The following is a 24,976-nucleotide window of genomic DNA, read 5'->3' on the forward strand; positions in this document are numbered from 1 at the left end:
TTAGTGCAACTCATCTGCAGCAATAACATGTATTTCAGCAGAAATGTAAAGAGAGAGAAATAGATTTTGTTTTCCAAGAATTTATAATTGAACTATGATCATGCATATATATTGGTAAAAGCCACTAAATTGCATTAATTCTAGATATGTAGGAACCAATATCATGTGAATGTAACCTTTATCTGGATATTGAATTCTCATTTATTTTGCCTTGTCAGATTGATTACATAGTGAGCTACAGTATTTTGCATAGCTACTAAATAAATGATGCATTTGAGACTTTGCATGGTCTGGGAAGGAAGCCTCTGGATCAATCCCTTCACTGTTACATAGAAGGAAAAGTTCAAGGAACATGAAACTAATAATTGTGATGGAGGAAGTGGTCTTAGGAAAATAAAGAACTTTTTAAACACATCCCTACTCAGTTTCTGGTTGAACAACTGTGCAATCCTGGGCAAATAATCTAGATTTTATCTGTAGGATATAATGTAAGATCCTGCAGAAATACCCACAGTGACTTTGACTGAACTGTGAGAACTATTTTTTCCTCATCTTGCTGAAATTTTCAGCTCTTGCAAAGCTAGGACATGTCACATAGACTACGTGGTACTGGAATAATAAACTGTACATTTATCAAATCAGGTATAAGAATCAAACCACTGAAACTATTTAGCAAGATTTATGAAAAGAAAAGAAGAGCAAAAAGAAAAGCGAGGCTTACGACAAGAAAAAGAAAACACAATAGGAATAGGAACTTTAGATAACGAAAACTCTTCTTATTTCTGAATCTGTTGTCCTTAGATAAAATGGAATTCCTTATAAAATTGCAATGTGGAATTAAATGGAATAATCTGTAGATCTGGAGAAAATATTTTTTTCAGTATTGGTTGTTACACTGCTGCCTATGTAGGCAGGGAACTATGAGTGTGTCAGGGAGGAGTGTGTAAACTGAACCTGGCCTGCTTGCTTCAGTGTGTTTATCAACATGATTTTGCTGTGTGTCTGGGGAAACAGCAAACTGACCTTGCTGGTCCCTGTGTTACAGGACTGGGATGTCTGTGATTCTAGTTAGGGACCCTGGTGAATTGCTCCAACTCTGTGGTCAGCCAGAGCAGCCTAAAGCCAACACAGATGCTGCCACTTCAAGGAGCCCTTGAAAATATTTAAGTGCATCCCATCACAATTCATGAGTCCTTTTCTGTGCCTCCCAGTGGGCTAGAAAGTCTGCAAACGAGGAGTGACAGAATGTTTCCTGGGCTTCCAGCAGACTCCTGCAGCCCCTTCCCTGGCTCTGTGTGAGACCCCACGTGTTTGGACACACAAGATGTCTCAGAGGCACTACTGCTACAGCTCAGATGTGGGCAGTGCATGGCTAGGGGCAGTTGATTCTCTCTGGTAAAGAAGCCTTAGTGCAGAGTGCTGGTAGGAGATGCTCTGGCTGCTGCATGGCTCTGCCACATCTCCCTGCAGTGACACCTGACAATTGCACATTGCCCCTGATCCATTCTTTCAGGGCCTGGGGTAGGGGGTCTGAGGGGCCGGTGCTGTGGTGGGGAGCTAAGCTGGAGGCAAACAAGCAAATGTCAAAGACACCTGGTAACCCTGCATGGTTCTTAAAGGTCTTGATGGCTGTTATCCCTCAGGAAGAATGGGACAGAAGGGGAAGGAGAAGCCACCTCAAGCCAGCAGGAAGGGGCCATGTAACAGCAACAAAGTGAGCCAGCTCTTCTGTGAAATCCTCATCTGAAAAACATCAATTGTAAATTTGCAATCTCATTTTTCCACATTTGCATGTGAATAAATCTGATGCTTAAATGCCCTGAAGAAAATGAATGAGGCATTTGTCTAAATGTGTGTTCATATTTGAAAATATCAACTAAAAATCTAGGAAGCCTTTGTACACCCACCTTTGCTATCCCTCTTTCAGCTGCTCTGAGGCCCTTTCATAAAGTACTCTTTTTTACTTACAAGAAAAGCAAGTATTGTTGCCATGTTTTTGCTCTGGTATTTTTGCTTTGCCTTAGAGAATAGCTGCTTTTTTGCTAGCCCTTCAGTTCAGTGTCTGATCCTACAGTTCTCTTCCTTTTTCATCTCTGATCTTAGATGAGCAAATACCTCAGAAATACATTTCACAATAATTGCAAAGCCAGTTTAAAAAAGCACAGCAGCATTAGTTCTGGTGCTGATGGTGAGTTATGAGAACTCCTGTATGCGAGGAAGAAAACAGACTAAGAAGAGGGTTTTCAGAAGCAGAAAAACAAGCGCTATGTTGGCCTGAACAGTTCAGAGGTGGAAGGATGTTCTGATTTTGCTCAAAGCAACACTAGCATTGATGTTTTGCATTTTGTTTTGTATTCTTCCCTTTTTTCTCTCTATATATATGTTGGATATATAAAAAAATTTAGAGCAACATGAATTTCTCTTTTTTTTTTTCTATTTTATTGTAGGGAATATTACTTATTGGTTCAAATGCAGTGATTGCTTTCCAGATGCAAGATGTTTTGCAGTTTGAGTAGGAGTAGCTTTCATAGGAACAGGACAGATGCCTGGCTAAATATTTCAGGCAGGTCTTTTAGAATGACATGGTAGTTGTGATATAGGTCACAATTACACGAGCACTGAAGTTGTTTGCACTCAGTCACTCAGTATTTGTGCAAGTAGGTTTCCTTGATTTTTTTTTTAGTGATGCACTATCACTGTTTAGAAGATTACTTACTTTTGTGGGAAATATTGTGCAAAGTGCTCTACATTAGTTTTGGCTGATATTTATTTAACAACAACAGATACTAGTGCAGGAACTCAGATCCAAATTCCTCTGAATTTCATGAATATTCCAGTCCTGTTTGTAATCTGTACATTTTTTATTTGTCTACCAAAGATATAGGACAATTTAAGATAGTTTCTTAAGCAATTACCACAGCCTTATTCTGAGGAAGTTGCCCCACAGGAAGTTTCTGCATGTATCATAGGGTGCCTGTATAGACCAGACTTGCAAATTGGTGTTAATGCAAGTGATAACTATGCAGTGGTACAGAAGATAATCTGGAATAGATCAGTCACCATCTCTCACTGTTTTTTAATTAGTTACCTTCATTTAGATACCTAATACAGAAAATTATTATCCTTCTGAACTGCCTTTTGCCATTACTATTTGGCAACTCTAATTTCAATATAAGATGTAAAACAGCTCTCTGAAAACTGTTAAAAAAACACAACAATCTTAGAAAATTAGATAAACCTAGTGAGGGTTAAACTTAACTTTTTTTCCTGTAAGTGTCATAAGCCCAACCTAGAATTCTTTAATAGATACAGTGCAGAGCAGAACTGAAAGTATTTTTAATTTCACTGCTTTGTATATTTACAGAGGGATTACAACAAACTTCTACACTTTATCTACATTTTAATAGGTCAGTGCGAACATATGAAGCCTATTAAGGTGGACTGACTTATTAAACTTACGTGAATTTTCCCAAAGCCCCCAGCAGTTGTGTGCAGCAGGGGCTGGGCAGACATGCATGATTGAGGTCATGCATCCAGCCAGTTTGTAAGATGATCCCTCTGTAGTGAGCCATCAGCCATCCTTAGCATAGGGGCGCACTCATACACGCATTCCTGTCAAGTCATCTTGTGAAAGGCTGCTTGCTTCCAGCTTGGCTTGAAAGTGCAACCTTAATAAAACTCACTGAAGCCTGAGAGAAAATAGCAGTTCTGCAGCAGATAGTGTAGGGGAAAGAGACTGGGATATGCATATGCAGCTGACTAAAGCAAGCTACATGCTGGACTGTAACAGAAAGGAAACAATAAATCTTAGCTACTATGCAATAAATATTCCCAATTTTAACTAAGGAAGCTATCCTCACAGTGAAATTAAAAAAAAAAAAGCAGTTTATCCAAGCTTGATTGTTAAAGTGTGCTGCTCCGCTCTTTTTTCCAAAGACTTTAAGGCAAATTAAGAACAAATTTAAAGAAAGAGGAAGAAAAAGTTTTTCTTAAAGCAGGAAAGGAAAGTAAAAATAACATGTCAGTTTTCTTTTCCTTTGCTTTCCTGGCAATGATTCTTGCTCTTGTAGGCTGTTCTAACCAGCGTCGGGGTTCAGAAGGCAGTGGGAGAAGATTTAACCGGGTTCAGCACGGGCAGTGCACCTATACTTTCATTCTGCCGGAACAGGACGGGAACTGTCGTGAAAGCACAACAGACCAGTACAACACAAATGCTCTTCAGAGAGATGCTCCTCACGTGGAACAGGATTTCTCTTCCCAGAAACTGCAACATCTGGAACATGTGATGGAAAATTACACTCAGTGGCTGCAAAAAGTAAGTGCTTCTTTTTTTGTTTCTCACTAAATGATTTTTTGGGGAATGTTTATGCTGTTCAAAGTTTTTGTTAGTTTCTATGAGAACAGAAGTAATAAGGATTGATACAGTTCTTGGCTGTGTAGGAAAGAAATATTTTAGCCGGAGTGCACCCTTGCTAGTGACATTGCTTTTGGGAGCTGAATTTTCTTCACTTCACTGAAAGATGTGACTTCTTAAGGCTTTTTTTTCAAGAAAGTATGGATGCGTGTGAGTCGGAGGACACAGAAATCCTCCAGAGACTCTACTGACAGAGCATACGAAGTTCTTATAAGCTCTACTTATAGTTCACAGATTCAGCTCAGATGTCATGCAGGATACCTGCTACTGTGACAGCAAAAGGGAGCATTTAAAAAAATCAGCATTTAAGGGCACTGGGTTAAGAATATCATTGTTCCTCCATAAACAGGTCCTGTAGTACTATTCTACCCCTCTGATTCCTAGAAAAAAAAATGGAAAATATATAGACATTCACACTTCTAAAACTTCACAGTAAACATTTTTTGCCATGTTGAATACACTGGTCTTGACAGCCTGCTTCAATTTGTGTTTATCTATGTGCATTCTTTCCTAGAAAGGGGAAAATGGGTTTCAAGGTGTTGCAGTAACTTAATAGAAGTAATTATTTTTATGAAGTTTGGGTCTGAAAGGCTTAAATATGAGCAGTTCTAGTTACCTTAGCATGATTACTTACATGTGTAAAATTACATGTCTTGCACAGATATTGTCCATACCTTTGTAAAGAAAATGGTTTGGAGTAGATGACCAGTTAAAATAAATAAACAGTCTGTATATATAGCTATTTGTGATATTCCCATTCACATGCTGCCATTTTGACCTGGCAAAACTTAGAAAATTGCACGACTGAGTGATGGAACTAGTCATGTAATCTGGTACGAGAAAACTTCTGTATGTACCCATTCAAGAGATGCAGTATTTAACTCCAACTGAGGTTCATACTAAGAATGAACATCAATAAAACTCTAACTCTACTAGGTGGGCTGAAATTTCATATTAGCACAGTTGCTGCTAACCTATCTCATTTACAAGTTTTCTTTCATCCACACAGTGCATATGACATAAATATGTTAAAAAGCTTATACTGGTCCCTCACCCACCTAACTCTACTAGAATTTTTAGAGTTTTTGATAAATTATTTGTTCTCTTGCATATCTGGCCATAGCAAGAGAGAAGAGATTCTGTATAGAAAACATAACCAAGCATTTAATTTTCAGACTACTTCTCTCATTTTTTAATGTCTTGATATGCCTTGGGGGAATATAGGGCTGGAAATAAGCGGATGTTTTATGTAGAGGAAAAGAAACTATTTTATTGTGCCTTGGCAGGCTGAGACAAGCACTAAAAAGAGGAAAGTTGTTTTCTGTTTTTATACACATATGATTTTACTTGAGGAAATTGCCTGCTGAATCATGCTTCTAAGACTTATTCTGTGTTTGTCCACTAGAGACTGAACTAAGATCACTGTTTCAACAGTGATCATGAGGAAATATGAGTCTCTGGAGTGTGGATGTCTGAGGGTTAGTCCTCTCACACTTTGGAGGGAAGTGATTAAACAGGTAGGAAGCCCAGTGAAAGGGATTTATATTAGGCCTGTTTTCTTCTGCAATGGTTGTAAAACCGGCTGAGGGCAGAACTATTCCCCTCCTCCTTTCCCTCCCAGCCCCCAGTGCCTTGCTCCCAGGGGTTAGCATAAAACTGGGATTATGCATGTATCTCCATGTGTCAGCTCTTGGAATGAAAGGACCTGTTTCTCTTGTGAAGGACCATGTCTCACTCTGAACAAATGAGGCTGATGCAGCTCCTTTATAGCATCTCTGAATACTGAATTTGCTTTGTTGCTGTTGCCACTACAAAGCATCTCAGCCATAACTCATTTCCTTTCAAAACCTGCATAATTCTCAAGTGTAATGAATATATAATGTAGGTATCTCACATCTCATTTTTATACTCTGCATTTATTTTTCCCCTAAACTTTCTACACTAGGCAGCATTTTACAATGCACCTGCTGTGAATAAACTAAAGAATAATTAACAGCTGCAGGTCTTTCACTGCAGGTCTTTCACTGGAAGAGAATACTTATACTCAGAAATAATGTTTAAGAATTTTAGAAATAGTCTGACATAGGCAAAGGAGTTATGCTTATTACTTCAGGTCATATATATAGCTTTCAATAAAAAATTACATAGGCAGTGCTTGGCAAAGTGAATTATTTTCTAAGCACAAATGCTCCCCGTGATATTTGAAAAATACTTACTGCAAAATTTTGTAAGAATCATGGCTTGCTTAAATTTTAATTTAAAATTGTTATTTAATATCCAAACTATCAGATTTTTAGAACCAAAACAAATATACTTTTCTGTAAAAAATGTAATTTTTTTTTCTTAATGCAAAATTGCTTCTTTGATGACCTACAAACTTGATTGTGGATAAAAATGCCCTTGCTTGGGAAGCCAATTATAGGCAATTAAGGCCCAGCCTTGTCCATTATAATTTGCATATCTATAATCAGTGTAAGTGGGGTTGGTTGACAAACCAGGGACATGGCAAAATGCTCTGCACAGAAACTTTGCAGAAGAAGATGACTTGGTAAACATTTTTAGAGATTTTCCTAGAACTGTTTATTTTAATACCGGATAGCTTTCCCCATTGTTTAAGCTTGGATTTCATTTCTGCAATATGTTTATACTGATAGTTCAAAACAAACAGTTCATCACATTTTCTTTCTTGCAGTTACTGACTGGCTCACGTGACACTCTTTGGTATTTAGTTGCAGTGTCTAAGTATTGCCAAAGAGGAGTTACATGAAATGTTATCATCATGTCTTGCTTAGGAAGTTGCTGTTGGCTTGCTGAGCTTACAGTATTGGTGGACTCAGTGTACATTCAGGATAGCTCTATAGATGAGTGTTCCATATAGTTTTCCTGACATCTAAATGGTGGTAATAATTGTTATAACAGTAATGAGTGAGTTTTACATGATCTACTGCTTCTTTTCTTCTCTCTCATTATATAAGCAGAGTACCATAAAACCTATAAAAGTATATAATTAGAAGCTAACACATACAAGTATTACAAGAAGGTAGATAGACCAAAAAAAAAAAAAAAAGGGCAGCTTCCACTCACTTCCTCTCCCTTCAAAGTGCCCGTGCTGTTATTTATCAGCTACAATCATTAAAGAAAGAAATGATGAACGGTTTTTCTGGGATATCTGTAACCCTTTGATAGTCAAAAGTTCATTCTTAGAATAAATATACTAAATTATTTTTGTGGTCTTTCTTGACTTCCTTATTTTGCAACAGTAACAACACAAGTGCCCACCTAGGTTTTAAACAGGTAAGGGGTCTAGTTTTTGAGGAGGCCATCCATTATGTAGAAACAAATGGAATTTGGAAAGACCAGCGTCTGTCACTGTGTGCTGTGGCTCCACTGAAAGTCTGCCCCTTTGTGCTGTCTTTACTATCAGGGCTTATCTACTGTTTTCTGCAATAAAATATAATAGCTGATTTTTGCCTTGGATTTTATATAGTTTGCTGAAGATGGGAAAATCCCTTTCCTGTCACTCTTGCTGTGAAGCAGAGTGGAATTATGACACAGTAAGCTGAGTGAAAATGTGACAGAGCCTACCCTGAGCAGTACAGATCTAAAGAGCTGTATTCATGTCCTATAAGGCAAATTTATGTTAATATAAAGATGGAGATGGTCACTGTGTGGGTGTGAAAATTTTTTCATATTAAGAAACCAATTTTCAGGAGTTGAACTATCACAAGAAATGTTAAAAGTTCCATTTTATTTATAATTATGTTTCATTTCATATTATGTTGCAATATCACATGTGACCTAAAAGTTCACATAATATTTGGATGTTAAATGCAACCAGGAGATGCAGGATGAACTCCTGAAAACTCTCACAAACAAAAGATGGTCACTGGATTCTGGATTTACAATCTGCAATTCTGCATGTATGAGCATTACTAACAGAGCTGTGTGAAGAATAGCTTTCCAGTAAATCTTTTCTTTCTCAAGGTAGACCAGAGCTAAAAGAAAACAGTGAGAAATTTGCATCCAAAACTGGGCACTATTTGGCATCCAGCTCAAACCTGTATTTATTTTTTAGATACAGAGGCTGCTCATTAATCTGGGTGCTCCCTTCTGCTTTGAAGTCAATGAATTCTCATATCCAAAGGAGAGCCTCATCCTAGTGATATTTGAAATGCAGTTCCCAAAAATGTGAAGCAAAGGGTGGAATACAAAATAGTGGGATTTCTTAGTGTACTACTCAATAAGCAAGTATATATTTATAAAATCAAAATTTAAGGAGTAAAAATGTCTTAATGGAAATAAACTGGCTCCAAGAAAATCAATGTTTGAGTATAAATCCAAAATTGCTTATTTTCCCCGAAAAAAATCTATTGGCCAAAAACATGCCTGCTTTTCAAAGCTTTGTTAATCAAATTGCTCAAGTCGTTGGAATATTGTGATGCACCCACAAGAAAGAGGCCATACTTCAAATGTGGAAATGCCTGAAAGCTTTACATTATTGGAGAATAATTTATTTGGCAATTAAGGTTTGTTTTTTTTTAGAAGCAAAAGAATCAGGGAATTAGACTGAAGGACAGTTTCACATGTTGCCACATTTGGTAGCAAATTACTTAAAAAAATATTTCCCATGCTTGGAGGGAAGGCTTTATCATAATGTTCAGTAGGAACTGAATGTGTTTATTTACAGTGATGACAGCTGTAATTAGGAAATTTCTGGTAACAATAAAATATTACATCTATTAGTCATCAGAATTGTCCAACTGAGATGTCCAGTGGGAGATCTTATTTGGAGCACTGAGAGCTTTTCTAAATGAAACTAATATACAGTAAATATATACAGGGTGCTGAGAACTCATTGTTCCCATTCAACCAAGCAACCTACTCCACAGTGCTGTGTGCCCTGGGGGAAAAAATACAACACTGGGAGAAAAGTAATGAGATTGGGTATGTCAGGCCTGCATCATCCCAAATTTAGAAGTATAGAATCACAGGATCATTAAGGTTGAAAAAGTCTTCCAAGATCAAGTTCAACCTTTGAATCAAACATAACCGTGTTAACTAAATCATTGCACTAAGTGCTACATCCAGTCATTTCTTTTACAACTTCCTGGACAGTGACTCCACCAACTCCCTGGGCAGCCTTTACCCATGCTTAACCACCCTTTAAATGAAGAATTTTTTCCCTGACATCCAACCTGAACCTTCCCTGGCACAGCTTGAGGCCATTTCCTCTGGCCCTGCCCTGATGGGAGAAGAGGCCAACCTCCACCTCACTACAACCTCCTTTCACATAGTTGTAGAGAATGATAAGGTCCCCTTTAGCCTCCTTTTTTCCACACTAAACAACTTCAGTTCCTTCAGCTGCTCCTCATATAACTTGCTTTTAAACTGTTTTTTAAACTTCTCTTTAAACCGGCTTTATTGCCCTTCTCTGGATCTGCTCCAGACACTCACTGTCTTTCTTGAATTGAATGGCCTGAAACTGGACACAGCATTCAAGGTGTGGCTTCACTAGTGCCCTGTACAGTGCCCCTGATTCTGTTTGCCACACTATTTTTGATCCAGGCCAGGATGCCATTGGTGTTCTTGGCCTCCTGGGCATGCACTGTCTCACATTCAGCAGCTGTCAACCAGCACCCCCAGGTCCTTTGGCAGTGGGCAGCTTTCCAGCCACTGTTCCCACTGCAGGGGTTTGTTGTGACCCAAAGGCAGGACCCAGCACTTGGCCTTGTTTAATCTCATACAGCTGGCCTTAGTCCATAGATCCAGCCTGTCCAGATCCCTCTGCAGAAACTTCCTACAGTCCAGCAGATCAACACTCTCACTCAATGAAATCTGTGAACTTAGTGAGGATACCCTCAGTCCTCTCATCCAGTTCATTTAAAAAGTCATTAAATAGGGCTGACCCCAATACTGGACCTTGGGGAACGCAAGAGTGACTGGCCACCAGCTGAAAGTAGCACCATTCACTATCACACCCTGAGCCCAGTCTTAGAGCCAGTTTTTAACCCAGTAAAGACTGCACCTGTCCAAATCACTGGCTGGCAGCTTCTCCAGGAGAATGCCAGTTACCCAAATAGTTTTTTATTTGCTGTGGGGAATCTCATAGTGCTGTGTCAATAGACAGTAGCAAGGCCAGAGGAAGACTCAGCTGTCTAAACTGTTCAGTGGAAGTCCCTGTTTCTCTTCACTGACCCCAGGAAAATCCTGAGCAGCTCACTTCCTGATTTAAATGCCTCAGTTAAGTGTGATGGATTTAAGCTTTACTTCTGTCCATGCCTGTAGTATGGACTTCACTTGTGATTGCTAGGAAATTGTAAACTTTAAGTATTCTAGTTTCCCTTTTCTAATACAGACATAGCACTACTACTCAGTTTCACAAGGCTGTTGGGAGGCTTAATATGTTATTTTTTTTGTGTTGCTTTTGGAGTCTTTCTTGTGGAAAATATTTTGTGCCCTTAACAATGTATTTATTATAATATTGTTTTCAATATTTACAGAAAAGGTGAGATTATAAACCTTTTGGAAGGAAAGTAACTATAAAGTAACTATAAGGAAAGTAACAAAGGAAAGTAACTAAAGTAGTTCATAAAAAATAAGCATATAAATACAATGAATATACATCTTTTAAGCCAAGAATATCAAGGGTTGCAGTTGGCTAAATGGGTTATTTGTGTCCTGTTCACAGTCAGAATAGTCCTCATTCTTGCAGGGTTTTTAAAACCCATCCAGTAGCTGTTGCTCCAATCTGAGTCCATCTGCAAGACACTGAGTCTTGTGCAGATTCTCATGACCACTGAGGAATGCCTTGTTATTCAGTGCTAATGCTTATTTTTGTTAATTAACAAAATGAAATGTTAAATAATTTATGATTATTTTTTTTAATTTCCCAAAATTAACAAAAATTTTGGATTAACTTGTTTTTATCAAAACTGGGGTCATTTGCATGATCTATTGCAAGAAAAATCTGAAAGGTGAAGATACTTAACCATCTACTTGTATTTAACTCAATTTATGGTTTAGCTTAGTTCAGTCTTATTGTCTTTATTTACAACAAGGAAGAGCTAATAAATGAGGACCTTTTAGAACCAGTATCATGGTTTAAGTTTGCTGTGAATGCATCTTTAACACCAGCAGCTCAAGTGTCTTGAATAAACAGCCCTGGTGTAAAAGTCTTCCCAGTAGCATAAGAATTTCCTCTCTTGTTAAGAGGTTGAAGTTTGATCAGGAAAAGGAAATTGAAATAGTTTCATATTTCATAGAAAAACCTTTTTTTTATGAAACAAGCTGTACTTAAGACAAGGTTATTTTTTTGCAACCACATGTGCATATTTTAGACAGTGTTATGAAACACCAGGGTGGTGAATATTTACTTGGAAGGGTAACTTAGAAATGCCATAAATTGTTGCACATTTGCACTGCGTTCTCATTAATATTTCTGCACAAAGATCAAGAGTCACTTTTCATTGCCTTAGTTAGGAATCAGGTTAATCTAAGACAGTGTAAGTCACTACTCAGCTAGGGTAAGAATTCTAATCAGGGACTTGCACCAGTTTAATTAGCCCTGTTTAAAACTGGTGCAAATCAAACTAGCATAACTTTCTTGTCTAAATAAGACCTAACAGTGAGTTACACTCAGCACTGAACACGTATATGATGCAGATGGTCAAAGCAAGACAGGTACAGGGTCAGCTAGAAGGATGTTCAAGTTACACTGTATAAATTATTTGCTTTCAGATTTAAATAGAATAAACCCACAAAAAATTGTTTAAGATAATGCTGTAATTACTCAGAGGAAGTCATATAGAAAGTCTGTATTCAAGGCCATGGAGGTAACTGATTGAAAGAAATTTCTTATACTTCCTTTACTAGCTTCTAGAAGGAGAAATTAGAAAAGAAAAGAAAAGAAAACAATAAGAAAAGGGCAAGAGTAAGAGAATTATGATAGTTTCATGGTGGAATAGGTGTGTCTTTAGGAGAGGTACTTTAAAGGTTTGTTATATGATAGTATGTGAAGGATCATATGATCTGTGTTACTAATCCTTCCTTAAAGAAGAGAGAAATAGACTGAAAGTCCATGTAAAATTTTGCAGTTGAAAAATCTGTGTAGAATATCTATGAGTAAAAATTGGATGATAAAAAACTCTCTAAGAAGTCTGTAGAATTTCTTTCCCTTCAACAACTCAGTCTGGTGTGAGTGTCTGCACACTTAGGCATTTTGATCTTTGGAGTATTTGGTGTTCAAGATACTTAGAAATCTGTTTTTAAGTGTTGTTTGTTAAATCCATTCTCTTGTTTTATCCCAATGTGCCTGCTGTCAATCTGTTGTTCTCCTCTAACTGACCTGTTGGCTTAAAAAAAAAAAATTGGTAGCAAGATGAAATCTTGCTTGTTGTACATGCATTAATTCCGTGTGAACAATTCCCCAGCTGTATTGCTGAGAAAACATTTTACAAAAGCACGTTTCTTTTGTCCCTTCCAGAATGTATATGAAGCAGGAATTTTCATATATTCTGGAAAAAGTATGGACTTTTGTTCTCCCCATCCCAGACATGTTTCTGTCCTTAAATGTGCCTGTGTTGCAAGACAAACCTGTTTCTGCTCTGTACATTGATGACATCTGCTGCTTTAATAGAAAATCAGAGGTGTATAGCTATAATTCTTCATCTCTTCTTCTGGGGATTTGTATTTTTAAATTCTTGCCATTTGTCATGTTGTCTCTAGTTCTCTTGTTGCAAATAGAGGTACCAGGCATTCCTTCTGACATAGGAATGTATGGAAACAACAAAAAAATCACTTGATCCAGTTAGCCTAATTTTCTTCTGATTCTGTTCTGCCTGAGAAATTTAGTACTGGTGTTCTTTCTCCTCCTCTTGTACCAAGGAAGCTTGAGAGATTACAGTAGAGGTAGGATAAACTCTGGGCATTCTTCCCAGGATGAAATCAAAGCAAGACTAGAGAACTGCAGGAGAAAATTTGGAGTATGAGCAGACAACCTTAGAGGGTAATTTGTCTGGTTTTGACAGCATGGCTTCTTTCACACTAGAACACAGATGATCAAATTGGTGCTAATCAGTTTTGAATCTAAAAATGATTTCTGCTGCAGGCTGATGTGCCATTTATAGACTGGACCCTTCCTTCTTTCACATCTGAACTTCCCTTAAACGCTTTCTGTATGCAAGAGATTTTTCTTAAAAGAGCCTATTTAAGTTACAAAATTTAAGTCTTAGGGATAACACTATTATTAGGTCAGAGCAGGTCAGACTTTTAGCTTCCTGATCTGTGATCCACCAACCTAAAGCTGCAGAAGGAACTTGCAAAGTTTCAAAGAGTAAAGCTGTCAGCCTATGTTTATAAAAGTGTATTTTTCTTTTGGAATATATTGCCTGCAAATATGGTTTTGCACAGTGCAGAATTAGGAAAAAATGACTTAGTTGTTGAATGAAATTTTTTGGTTTTACAGTGCTGATTTTCACTTTCATATATTCAGCTTTGAGCAGCTTTAGCAATATTTATTTTCTGGGAATTTTAGTTCTCATGTAGAAGTATTTTGAAAGAAAGAAAACGGTATTAAATAAATCTTTTCTTTAAAACTCTGCCATCAGTTCAGTGTGTGGGTAACAATGAGGGTGAATAATAGGGTCACTTACATGTCTTTCTCTTCTCACTTATGAGTCATGTATTTGTGTCTCAAAAAGGCAAGGAAGGATCTTCAAATAATTATATCACTATCAGACTACTACTCCTAAAAATATATATTTTTTAAAATTTAAAATCCTGTGTAGAAATTACTTAATATTTCTGAGATCTCAGAGAAATGCTTAATACAAAATCTGTTTCCTTTAGTTCTCTTGCAGCACCAAAGAACTCAAAGAAGACTCCTGCAGCCTTTCAAAAATTGGGCATTCATATGCAGATAAAAGTAACTGAAATGAGGATTAAGAATCACTGGCTCTATCATTTAAGTATTAAGTATATTTATGTGTGTCATAGTTACCCTTCCCAGTCTTAATTCATCAGAAAATTCCAGTAGCCTTATAGGCCACATCAGCAGATCAACACAGTAATGGGAAGCCCCCAAACCACAATGCCTTTGGTGCTTTGCCTGGAATTTTGAGGATCTGCTTAGAAAGAAAATTGCTCAAAGTGATGACCTAATCTCTTTCTGAATGAACTATTCCCCTTTGTTCCTTGGCTAAAACTTCATACTTCACTCTGTGTGTGATTTACCACAGTAGAGATAAATGGTCAAGGGCCACCTATCTTTCCTGCGTCACTTCTGTCAATGGGAAAGGCCATCAATGCTCTGCTAGAAGGTTTTTCTGTGTTACTATTTTTGTGTTGAGGAGATATGGACTGCAAAATTCTTTATCACTTTAGCCTGTGAAATACAGAGGCGATGATTAAGGTTGTTTCTCTTCACATTTTTCTTGAATGATCCAGTTTGATCTCTTGGCTTTTCTAAGAATTCTGGCTGATGCAATAAATGTTCTTTTGTATATTCCTCTACCATCATTGACCTCTTAATGGTATGATATACCATAGTTTAACCATTAGAGCCTCTGCTTTCATGTCAGTAGTTAAAAGAACTATTTGTACCTGTTACAATACCAAAGTTTTATGCAGGGAAGCATAAGCAAGACAACTGTATTTGCAGAAACACACAAGAGAAGAGGAGTTTGCTGTGTACCACGAGACTATTGTTAAAGGTAAATGATGATTACAGCAAAATTAATTCAATAATAATTTGGAAAAAAAATGTCTTGATCTTCTTGATGACCCAATTTCTAACTGTGGACCATTAGTCTAGGGAGGGTCAGCTCAGGGAAAGTGTAAGGGACCCAGAGAGAGAAATGGGAGAGGCTAAATATGAGGTGGGAGATGAGGGTGGTGCTTTAGAGCAAGAAGTCTGTTGATTTGAGGCTGATAGAGGATTTGATTAAAAATTACGAGGAAGGGTAAATGATAAAATCCACAAATTTGTGACTGTCAAGGTACCAGCATATCACTAAAGTACACACAATCAGCTACCTTGTTCTGATGTGACAGAAAAGACTGAGAAATTACTTTGGTATACAGCACTGTGTTCAGTAAAATGTCCTGAAAAAATGCAGATGTAAACTGTTTACAGGTATGTGGCTCTAGATATGTCATAATACTGTGTATTTCAGCAGTAGTACAGCTTACTGAAGAAAAACTCATCACAGTCAAAATAAAATCTTTTTTTTAAATGAGAAAATTATTTTTCTAAACTTAAGAATATAGGAGTGAGTAAGAGAAGATGCTCAGCAGCATGTTTTACTGAGGAAACCAGAAATTCTCCAAATTTTGCTGGTTATCAAGGTATATCTAAAATGCATCCTATTCTGAAATGCTGAATGGAGTTCAAATGCCATGTGGGGAATTACAGGTTGTAACTAATGTGTCACTTTGTCACCAGGAATGCCTTTGCAGCTATCAATGATAACCTCAGAAATAGTCTTTATGTTTGCTGCTTATACCATTAAGTGAAGAAACAATGTAGTATCAAGCGAGCACCTTGGACAGTTTATGGTGATGAGCTAGAGGTCAGGAATACTGGAAAGACATTTGCCCAAATTTGCCAGATTTAAATTTTGCAAGATCTAAGAACTGGACCTCAAATGAGCTAAGGGTCCTCAAATGTGGATTATGAATGAGGTATATGAATATTTATGAGGCAAGCTTTAACCTGGTTAAATGAATTGTTTTAACTTCATCATTGGAGTGTTAGCACATTGACAGAAAAGTTAAAAAAAAGGAGAATTCCTTGCACAGATTATCTAAAGAAACATTTGTCATTAAATACCCTTTTTTTTCCAGTGCATGATAACCATTATGGCACATGCTGTACAAGCCACTATACAGAACAGGAATAAATTTAGTATTTAATTGTTTATTCAATGTATTCATATATTGACTTTTAAGGTGTAATTGATGTACCAACAGTAAAAATAGTTATAAAATTAAACACAGACTGAAATAAAAGAACTGCCAAGAATTAAGTTTCTAAAGCTAGGATTAGTGATTGAATTTCTTTAGTGCTAAACCTGTATGTTATATTCTACCTTAATAGCTCCTATGAAAAAACCTGCCTTATGAACCCTAGTAATAAGAGGGAAAAAATGAAAAAGAAAAAAAGTTTATTTGAGCCAGGTTTTAGTATTCCGACACATCTTGGAAACATCTAGTAATTTGGCCACTCACTCCTTGGGGTATTTCCTGGAAGCAGAATTGAGCAAGACTGAAAATATTTTTGTTGCACTGTTATGGACATGAAGAGAAGACATTAATTCTTGATCCATAAAATATGTACCAAGCATGACATCTTTTTTCATGTGAATTTTTGAAGACTACTTCACCATTTTTATTCTTTATTTTCCTACCAAAATCATACAGAGCTCCTGAAATCATGATCAAAACTCTGGTTGTTCATCACTAAAATTTGTCCTGTTTGGTTTTGTCTTTATTTTTTCTCTGGGCTATAACTCATCATGATGGGACACTGAAAATGTTTTTTAGGGAATATGTCCCATTTTCATTATTGTTAAGTTTCAAGATGACAGCTCAATATTAGTTTTACCAGTATGGTTTCGACTGCTGTCATGCTTTCACTTCCATAGTAATATCATTCAGAAAAGCTGAAGCAAGACTATTTTTAGAATACTACTCATAATGCAAGACAAGCTTTATATTTAAGACATCCTAAGTAAGAGTTACTCAGTGTTTTTTCTATCATAATGGATATTAAGTTTGGTTTTTTTTCTCTTAGGCTTAGCCTGGCATTGCTATGATATTTTCCAGGTGTTGTTATCATGAGATCTTACCAAAAAGCCAATTAGAAAAACTAGCAATTTTCTGTGGGAACATAAAATCAAAGGAGGTTTTCAACACAGTCCACAAACCCAAATTATTATCATTAAAGAGACTCAAGAGGATTAGAAACTGAAAAAAGGGTCTTGACTCTCACTTGGAATGTGATGTTAATGTATTCATATGGAGCTTGGCCTGATGCTGCTCACAGTGAGTCAGCAGGAAAAAGCTCAATTTCCCTTCTGAAAAGGGGTTTTCCCAACCTCAGGCCCACCCAGCTTTAGCTGACTCCTTCCTTTCTCCTTCTCCTGTCACTTTCAGAAGTGGCAGAAGTTCCAGGGTTTCTGCCCTAACATAAGGGGATTTCTCTCTAGTAAGAGACAGACAGACCCCAGCACTATCAAGGCAAATCTACTTGGCAGAACAGGAAATTCCCAGATGGTCAGGAGGAATTTTAAAGGGTTGGAGTGGTATGTTGCAAAACACTAGCCTGGCACCCACGGAGACTGAAGTCTGTTATTTATAGAAAATCAGAGGCAAAAAAATGGATTATGTGCTTCCTCACAATATGCTCTACAATCATTGCATTGTGTCAACATGAATTTGTGGGGTACCACATTAAGATATGAAATTATAGCATGGTCTCTATCCCCAAGCAGTTCTTTCCTCCACATGCCTAGAAAGATACCAACAAAATTTGTGAGCAGTGAAAGTTTTATAATAATGAAAAAACCAACCAAACACCTTTAGAAAGCTCTGGTACAACAACATAAATCAGAAATAATCTAGTCACTCACATCAGTGGAACAATCCACTGAATATCCATCTGCAGTAGCTAAAAGAAGAGAATTCAAGTCCAGCCTATGAGAAGCAGTCAAGCTGAGATATTTTTGTTCACTTCAGGATAGGATTCAGTGTCCAACTTTTATATGCATACAGCCTACTCCAAGCACTCTCCAGGCCTGAAAGGGGGATCATGAGGTACATCTCATAAGAATAATTTTATAGAGATATTTTCAGTATTTCCTTTTTATTTCATGTCAAAAAGAACGTAAAAGCAACTTCGCATACATTTTTTCACTATTTTTCTTTTCAGTCCTTTAAAACACCAAAGAGGAACTTAGATAATTGTTGAAACAGAAGTACTCAAAATAAGCAGGCAGATTATCTTAATTTAAACCTAGTCTTGAATTCTATCTGGCATCTAATGGACATTTGAATCATTTTTTGTGTTTCTTTTGCTGAAGCCAATCAGGAAATGGTTTAGGGTGGGGTTTTTTTCAATATACCTTAAAATAGAAAACTCCCCAAACTCTTAAAATAGAGACTCCAATCTGAGGTCTTGAGAACTCAGGTAACAACAGCCTCATGTCACAGAGCAACTGTAAACCAAAATGCTGTGGTTTCCAGCCAAGAATTCCAGGATAGAATTCTTAGTTAAGTAATGTAATTCTTCTATTTTTTTATCTATTTGTTTATATACCAATCTTCATTTTCTTTTAAAAATATGAATTTTTTCAAGAACTGAAAGAAGTGTCACTGTAAAACACTTTCCTACTGATAAAATCAGCAGATTGATTTTTTTTTTTTCCTTTCATATGAGCTAAATTAGCCAGCTAAAAGTTATTTTTCTTAATTAAACCGAAACCAAGGGCATTGGAAGAAAAGTTACAAATAGTTGTCTTTGAACTCAGATGCCTCTAGTTCAGTGGGGACAGTTTGCATGATCTTTTCTACATCAACAACATTCCACATGCATATTCTTTCTATCTTCAAGAAAAAAAAAAAGGAACAGCAGAAGCAACTGTTTCCATATAAACAGGAGGACACCAAAACAGTGCATCCCTTTTCTTGCTAGAAAATACATCTATGTACTGTGGCTGTACACAAATATTACATTTAGGCTTATCCTTCATAAACCAAGATAATACCGGAATCTGATTCTACTCTCACCCAAGTTAGCCCTAAGGCAATCACTTTGTAGAAGTCTGCTGGTTATATCAATTGAACACATGATAATATTCCAGTGTTTTGTTTAGTGATATACTGGAAATGCATATCTGGATTTTAAAATCATAGAATTGTTGGAAAGAACCTTAAACACCATCTATTTCCAGCCCCACAGCCACAGTCACGTACATCTTCCACTAGACCAGTTTGCACAAACCCCCACCCAACCTGGCCTTCCAGGGATGGGGCAGCCACAATTTCTCTGGGCAGAGATGCCCTGAAAACCAGGGGCGCTTTTGTTCCTGAACTTGCTGGAGCCTGTGTATATTGTTTGGTAAGGTTTTATGTCATCTCTCTGGTTTCTTATGACAAAGATGTCTTTTAATTTCATATATCAGTCAGCAAGCCTACATACACTTTAGTTTTGTGCTTCCACACTGCAGCACACTGAGAAAAAAATTCTTACTGTGAAGGTCACCAGATAAAATTTACAAAAAATCATACAGGCTACTTGAGTGCCCCTCCCCATAAAAGACCTCTCTGCTTGAATTTTTACCCTGCTAATATTTTTCAGCTTATATCTTTGATAACAACTCAAGGAAATTAAACTTTGTCATTCTTTTGTGTAGTGCTTTTTGAAAATTTGTTTATCAAAGTTGTAATTTTCAAGCAAAATTTGACCGTTATTGCCATTGCTTGGGATTACTTTGTCCCCGGAATAAAACAGTTTTCCCAGAAATTATTCTATAGTATTACTACATGGAAGCAAGTCATGCAATTTTTGAGTATTTCTTTTAATTACAGAATGTACATAAAAATCACTTGTCCTTCACAATTTATGACAGCTGAATAATATGCATTAAATGCAACATAGTGGAGCAGGAACACCTCTTTTTTTAGCACAGATGAAGTTTCATTGCAGTAAATGTTCACAGGATTTTAAGCTTTAAACAAAGTTTACAAAATTAATTACAAACTTGAGAAGAAAATACTGTAGTGATTATATTTCAGATTACTGGAAATGGTTTACTTACATTTTCTGATATAAATAAAGATTCTAGCTATAGAAACACCAGATGGAGTGATGTTGAAGGCAGAACTCAAGCAATTTCAGTGCCATCAAGACTGCATATCTAGCTGCTGGTTAAATTTCTGGCCCTATGAAAGAAGCAGTGTTACTGCTGTAAGTTCCATGCATATACCTGTTATAGCTCTCTCAATACTGACAGAGGTTCTGTGCTTGCTTTACAGTCTTGCATTCCTTTTTTAAAGAATGGCAACAATTGATCAGACTTCTACAACTTTTTGTGTTCAGGATCCCAAGACATTTTAGAAATGTCAGTGAATAAAGCTTCATAACACCCAGAAAGTTTAGAGATGGCAGAAATTTTCTTATTATTACCCATTGGAAAACCCAAGGCACACAACTTACAAGCTGATGTACCTTTAGGCATTTTGGAAACCTAAGTACAGCCAACAATGAATCAAGACCTGAGGTAGCTCCAGTTTTTATATCATAGCTATCAAAATACTCCATACTAATAATACAGATGGTAAATAACCAACTTCTCTCAGGTTACTCCTTACACTGCTGTCCAAAAAATTTGGGTTTTGTGGGCTAATTTCATAGCTGGTGTAAATTTACGCTGCTCAACTGAGGTTAGTGGAATGGTTTTGATTTAAATCAGGTAGGCTTCTGGATGCTCATATTTACACTAAAACCTCATTTTTAATGCACCTTGATGCCTCCTTGATGAATTTTACTACTTTATTGGAATGAAAATTAAACTGGTCAGACCTCCTGCACACATCCATGCTATCTCCTTTTTTCACTCAACCTCTAATATGGCTGTTTTTTGTATTTCTGAAGAGACAAGCCCTGGTCACACAACCTGATGTGCAAAGGAGAAGTGCTGTGGTCCAGCAATGAATCCTCAGCAACACCCATGCATGGAAACACCAAAACATTTCATATCTATTTCTGTTTGTCAAGTGACACATACAGAAAGACAAGGCTGAACAGAGAGGTTTGGCTGGAACTAAGGAAGGAGGGATTCTGACCTATGGAAGAAGGGCCAGGCCACTCAGGTGTGCTACAATGATGTAATGAGGTTCTCTATGGAGAAAATTAGAAGGGCCAAAGCACAGCTAGAAGTTAATCTGGCTAATGCTGTAAAAGACAATAAAAATATTATTATCACTTTAGTAGTTAGAGCAGTTGGTTTTGGGAAGTGGTTGAGTCACCATCCCTGAAGGTCTTTAAAACTGTAGATGTGGTGCTTAGGGACATGGTTTATTGGTGGACTTCACAGTGCTGGGTTAATCATTGGACTTGATGGTCTTAAAGTTTTTTTCCAACCTAAATGATTTTATGGTTCTATTACTATGAATAAGAGAGATGACTTTGTTGCAAAATGTCTACACAGTATGAACATTTTTAAAAGGGTTAGTCTCTGCACAAAGTTTTGGATCAAATTTTTCAACACTCTTCTACTGTTTTATGATATGTATTTTTTTATCACAGGCAAAGTAGCATTCATTGCAAAACAAATAACTATGGAAATATGGATATTTAATTGATTTTTTAAATGAATGACTCCATGTTGACACTTATTTGCCTAAGCCCACACGGTGTGACTTTTCAGACACACCAACCAAAGCAGTGTGTTTTATATGTTGCTATTATGTGCATATTTCCAAATTTACTATTTTGTGTGCTATTTAACCTGATTCTTTATATATGTTCACATGTCTTCTACTGAAGGTCTTAGAAAAGTTGTTTTCGTATAAATATTTAGAATAGCATACTTTGGTTTGACTTACAGGTTTTCAAATATCCTCTAGGTTAGAAGTTTCAGCCTGTTAGGGCAAGCCAGTGTCATCTCTCTTGCATAGCATGTTAGGGACCAATTTATTAAAATACATAAAATAGCATAAGAACAAGCAGATTTGGTAAAAATGTAAGGAATGTCAGCAGTGAAGACATTATTGAACTGCTGAGTAGAAAACATATCAAATTTTTGGTAGGAAGAAGGAATGATTCAAGAAGAAAGAAAATTTCAAGGAACAATGTTATTATGTCTGAAAAATTGTAGACTACATTTTAACTAAAAAAAATTAACAGGTCTACTAGCAATACGTCAAATATTTCTTGCAACAGTAAAATAATCTTTTCTGTGGACTTGAAGGATTATCTTTATTTATATAGCCTTCTTTATTCTATCAGGCCTATGCAATATTAATATTAGTTTGATTTTTATTATTTTCACTCTTTCTCGTTCTGCTTACTGGAATATTCACTGCTCTTGTTCTGTTTCTGTTTACCGTAGATTTGTACATCATTGCTGAGATCAACAAAATGTAACTAGAAGCAGAATGGGCATTGTTTTCTTTTGCATATGAACACATAATTTTAAACATATGGTTCAAAGCATATTTTCAAATTAAATTGTCACTAACTTAAATGAATGCTTGTTTTTAATTTGTTTTCTACTTTTATGTTTTGCATTTGTTGCCCAAGAGATTCCTAGCCAGCTGCAAGACCCCTTTTTTGGGCAACACCCTAAAGGATGTAAAAAAGGCAGCTAGATTTGAGGGCCTCCAAATATAATTAGGTTCCTTGATACAAAGAGCTATGCTGAGAAGTGCACCTGGGAGAGATAAATACACTTCGAATTAGTGATTCTACTAGCAAAGGAGATTTTTAGAGTTACTAAAATTCAGCTTTCATCTGGAGGTAGTCTAACTTTTGAGGATGTAATTTTTTCTTTCGGATACTCACCATACTTGGGAAAGGCAGAAAAATTTACATTTACTCTTATTTCAACACATGCTCCAAAGAAAGTTTGGCATCATTAACTAATTAACATAAATTGAGCACATTGTCTTGAGGAATATGATGCAAAAAGGGTTTTGTCCCATATAGGAATTCACATGTTCTGTAAATGAACAATATTGAATGAAACTGAAAGCATCTGCAATTTTGACAGAATTAAAAAATATATTTTGGAAGAATAATTTTACCACATTTTGTTTATTATTTATTGTCACAGAATCTCCTTATAGCGACTTCAGAAAGAACATTAGCTAACTGCATTACAAATGTGAAAAGAAATCTCTCTTCAACAAGGCTGGCTTGGTTGAAAGTGGGTATGATGTTAAAGTAATTACAAATAATATGTCAGAGTGTACTGTTCAACTATCCTGTTAGAAAATGTATCTTTATTTTTACCTAGTGATAGTGAAAAATGAGACATAACAATAATTCTGGTGAAAGCAGTAACAATCTACATGTATTCACCTTAGTAATACTAACCTCTTTTGCTTTGAAGGCAAAGTATAGCTCTTAGTAACAAAACTTTAACAGGAGTTTCTTTTGTCATTAAAAATTATTCTCGATCTATCAGATTTGGTGGAAATAATAGAGTGATTTAAATCTTGAATTTTGTAATTTACATATCAAAAGGTTATATAGCAGCAAGAAATGAACACACACTGACCCTAAATGCTTCTGCTTAATATCCTGCAAATTGGTAGTTGAAGAGGAAACTTTTTAAAGATAGGAAGGGAAGTAATTTTACATTGAAAAATTTTGTCTTGATTTTTTTTGCCTACTATTTTCAAAGTAAAATATGCTGGTTGCTTTTAGTTTGTTGTCAATTTAGGACTCTGTACTTTCAATCATCACCAGTAGCACTTTTTGCACTTGTTTACATAGAATGAGAGAAAGATTGTACAGTCCTCTCTCTAATTTTTTAAATTTTTTTAAACTTCAACTAATAAATATGATATTTGATGATGGGACCTTCAATTTCTAGATGCTAAGTAGCCATCTGCCTCCACAATCTTAATACAAAATATTTATGAAAAACTGCAAAAAATGCATTTATTTTTTGAGCCATACATGGATTACCTTTGATTTTCAACATTTACATCACCACCTAATTATCTTGTTTCTTTCTTTCTTGTACTCTTTTTATTTATAAATTGATATTCTATGATCTATGTATTTAAGTGTCTCAGTTATGGCATAGTTTTATTTCCTCATTAATATGTTTTTCCTTTGGTCATTCATTGTAGGTAATTTTTCTGCTATTGCTCAATAATTCAGGTAGTTTCAGGAATGTTCCAAGATTTTAAAATCATGTTTCAGTTTTATCAGGATCTATTATTCACAGTTATCTGTGAAAGGAAATGCAATCCTGGCTCAGAAACAGCCAGTCTGATGAGCTGGCTTTGTGCTGCAGGTCTTGGATTCCCTGAGACCCCAGGGTGTGGAGGAGCTGGAGTGCCTAGGAATCAAAGCTGACCCAGAAACCTTGGCATCTGGATGTTATGGCTCCCATGAGCTTTGAAACTCCTGGCTTTTTGGCTCTCCAGGATGAAATTCAGCCAAGAGCTTTCTAACCTTGGAGAACCTGGAATCTGTCAATCCCAGAACATTCTGTTTCACAGGTCCCTGCAAATCTGTTCAGTGGATCTTTGCAGAGCTGGGAGCCTGGAAATCGCTTTGTGTTGGGCCACACAGGAGCCTGGTAGTGAAAGTGACAAATCCTGCCTAAAAAGCAGATTTCCACTGCAATTTTTGTATTTGAACTCCTTTCATGAAATATTCTTACAACAATAATTTGGAATTCTTTAAAGGGGAAACAGTTTTGGAACAGTGTTAAACATATTAGATTGAAGAGCCTCTGTTTCTTAATGTTTTTCTCTTGGAAACACTAGTAGGTGGAAAAAGTGCATCTGAGGTATCTCAATAGCTCCAGAACTGATTTCAAGTCT

The 24,976-nt window shown here is 36.5% G+C and overlaps 1 protein-coding gene across 1 annotated transcript in view; it reads left to right on the plus strand.

Moving 5' to 3' along the window:
- Positions 1–3,590: 3,590 nt before the first annotated feature.
- ANGPT1 (angiopoietin 1) overlaps positions 3,591–24,976 on the plus strand; it is a 151,053-nt gene continuing 129,667 nt past the window's right edge. The window contains exon 1 of the mRNA XM_021546436.3: positions 3,591–4,315. Within this exon, the coding sequence (XP_021402111.1) occupies positions 4,019–4,315 (297 nt within the window). The 5' untranslated portion in view covers positions 3,591–4,018. The remainder of the gene's footprint in view (positions 4,316–24,976) is intronic.

This window comes from Lonchura striata, chromosome 1, assembly GCF_046129695.1.
Source record: "Lonchura striata isolate bLonStr1 chromosome 1, bLonStr1.mat, whole genome shotgun sequence".
Lineage (NCBI taxonomy): Eukaryota > Metazoa > Chordata > Aves > Passeriformes > Estrildidae > Lonchura > Lonchura striata.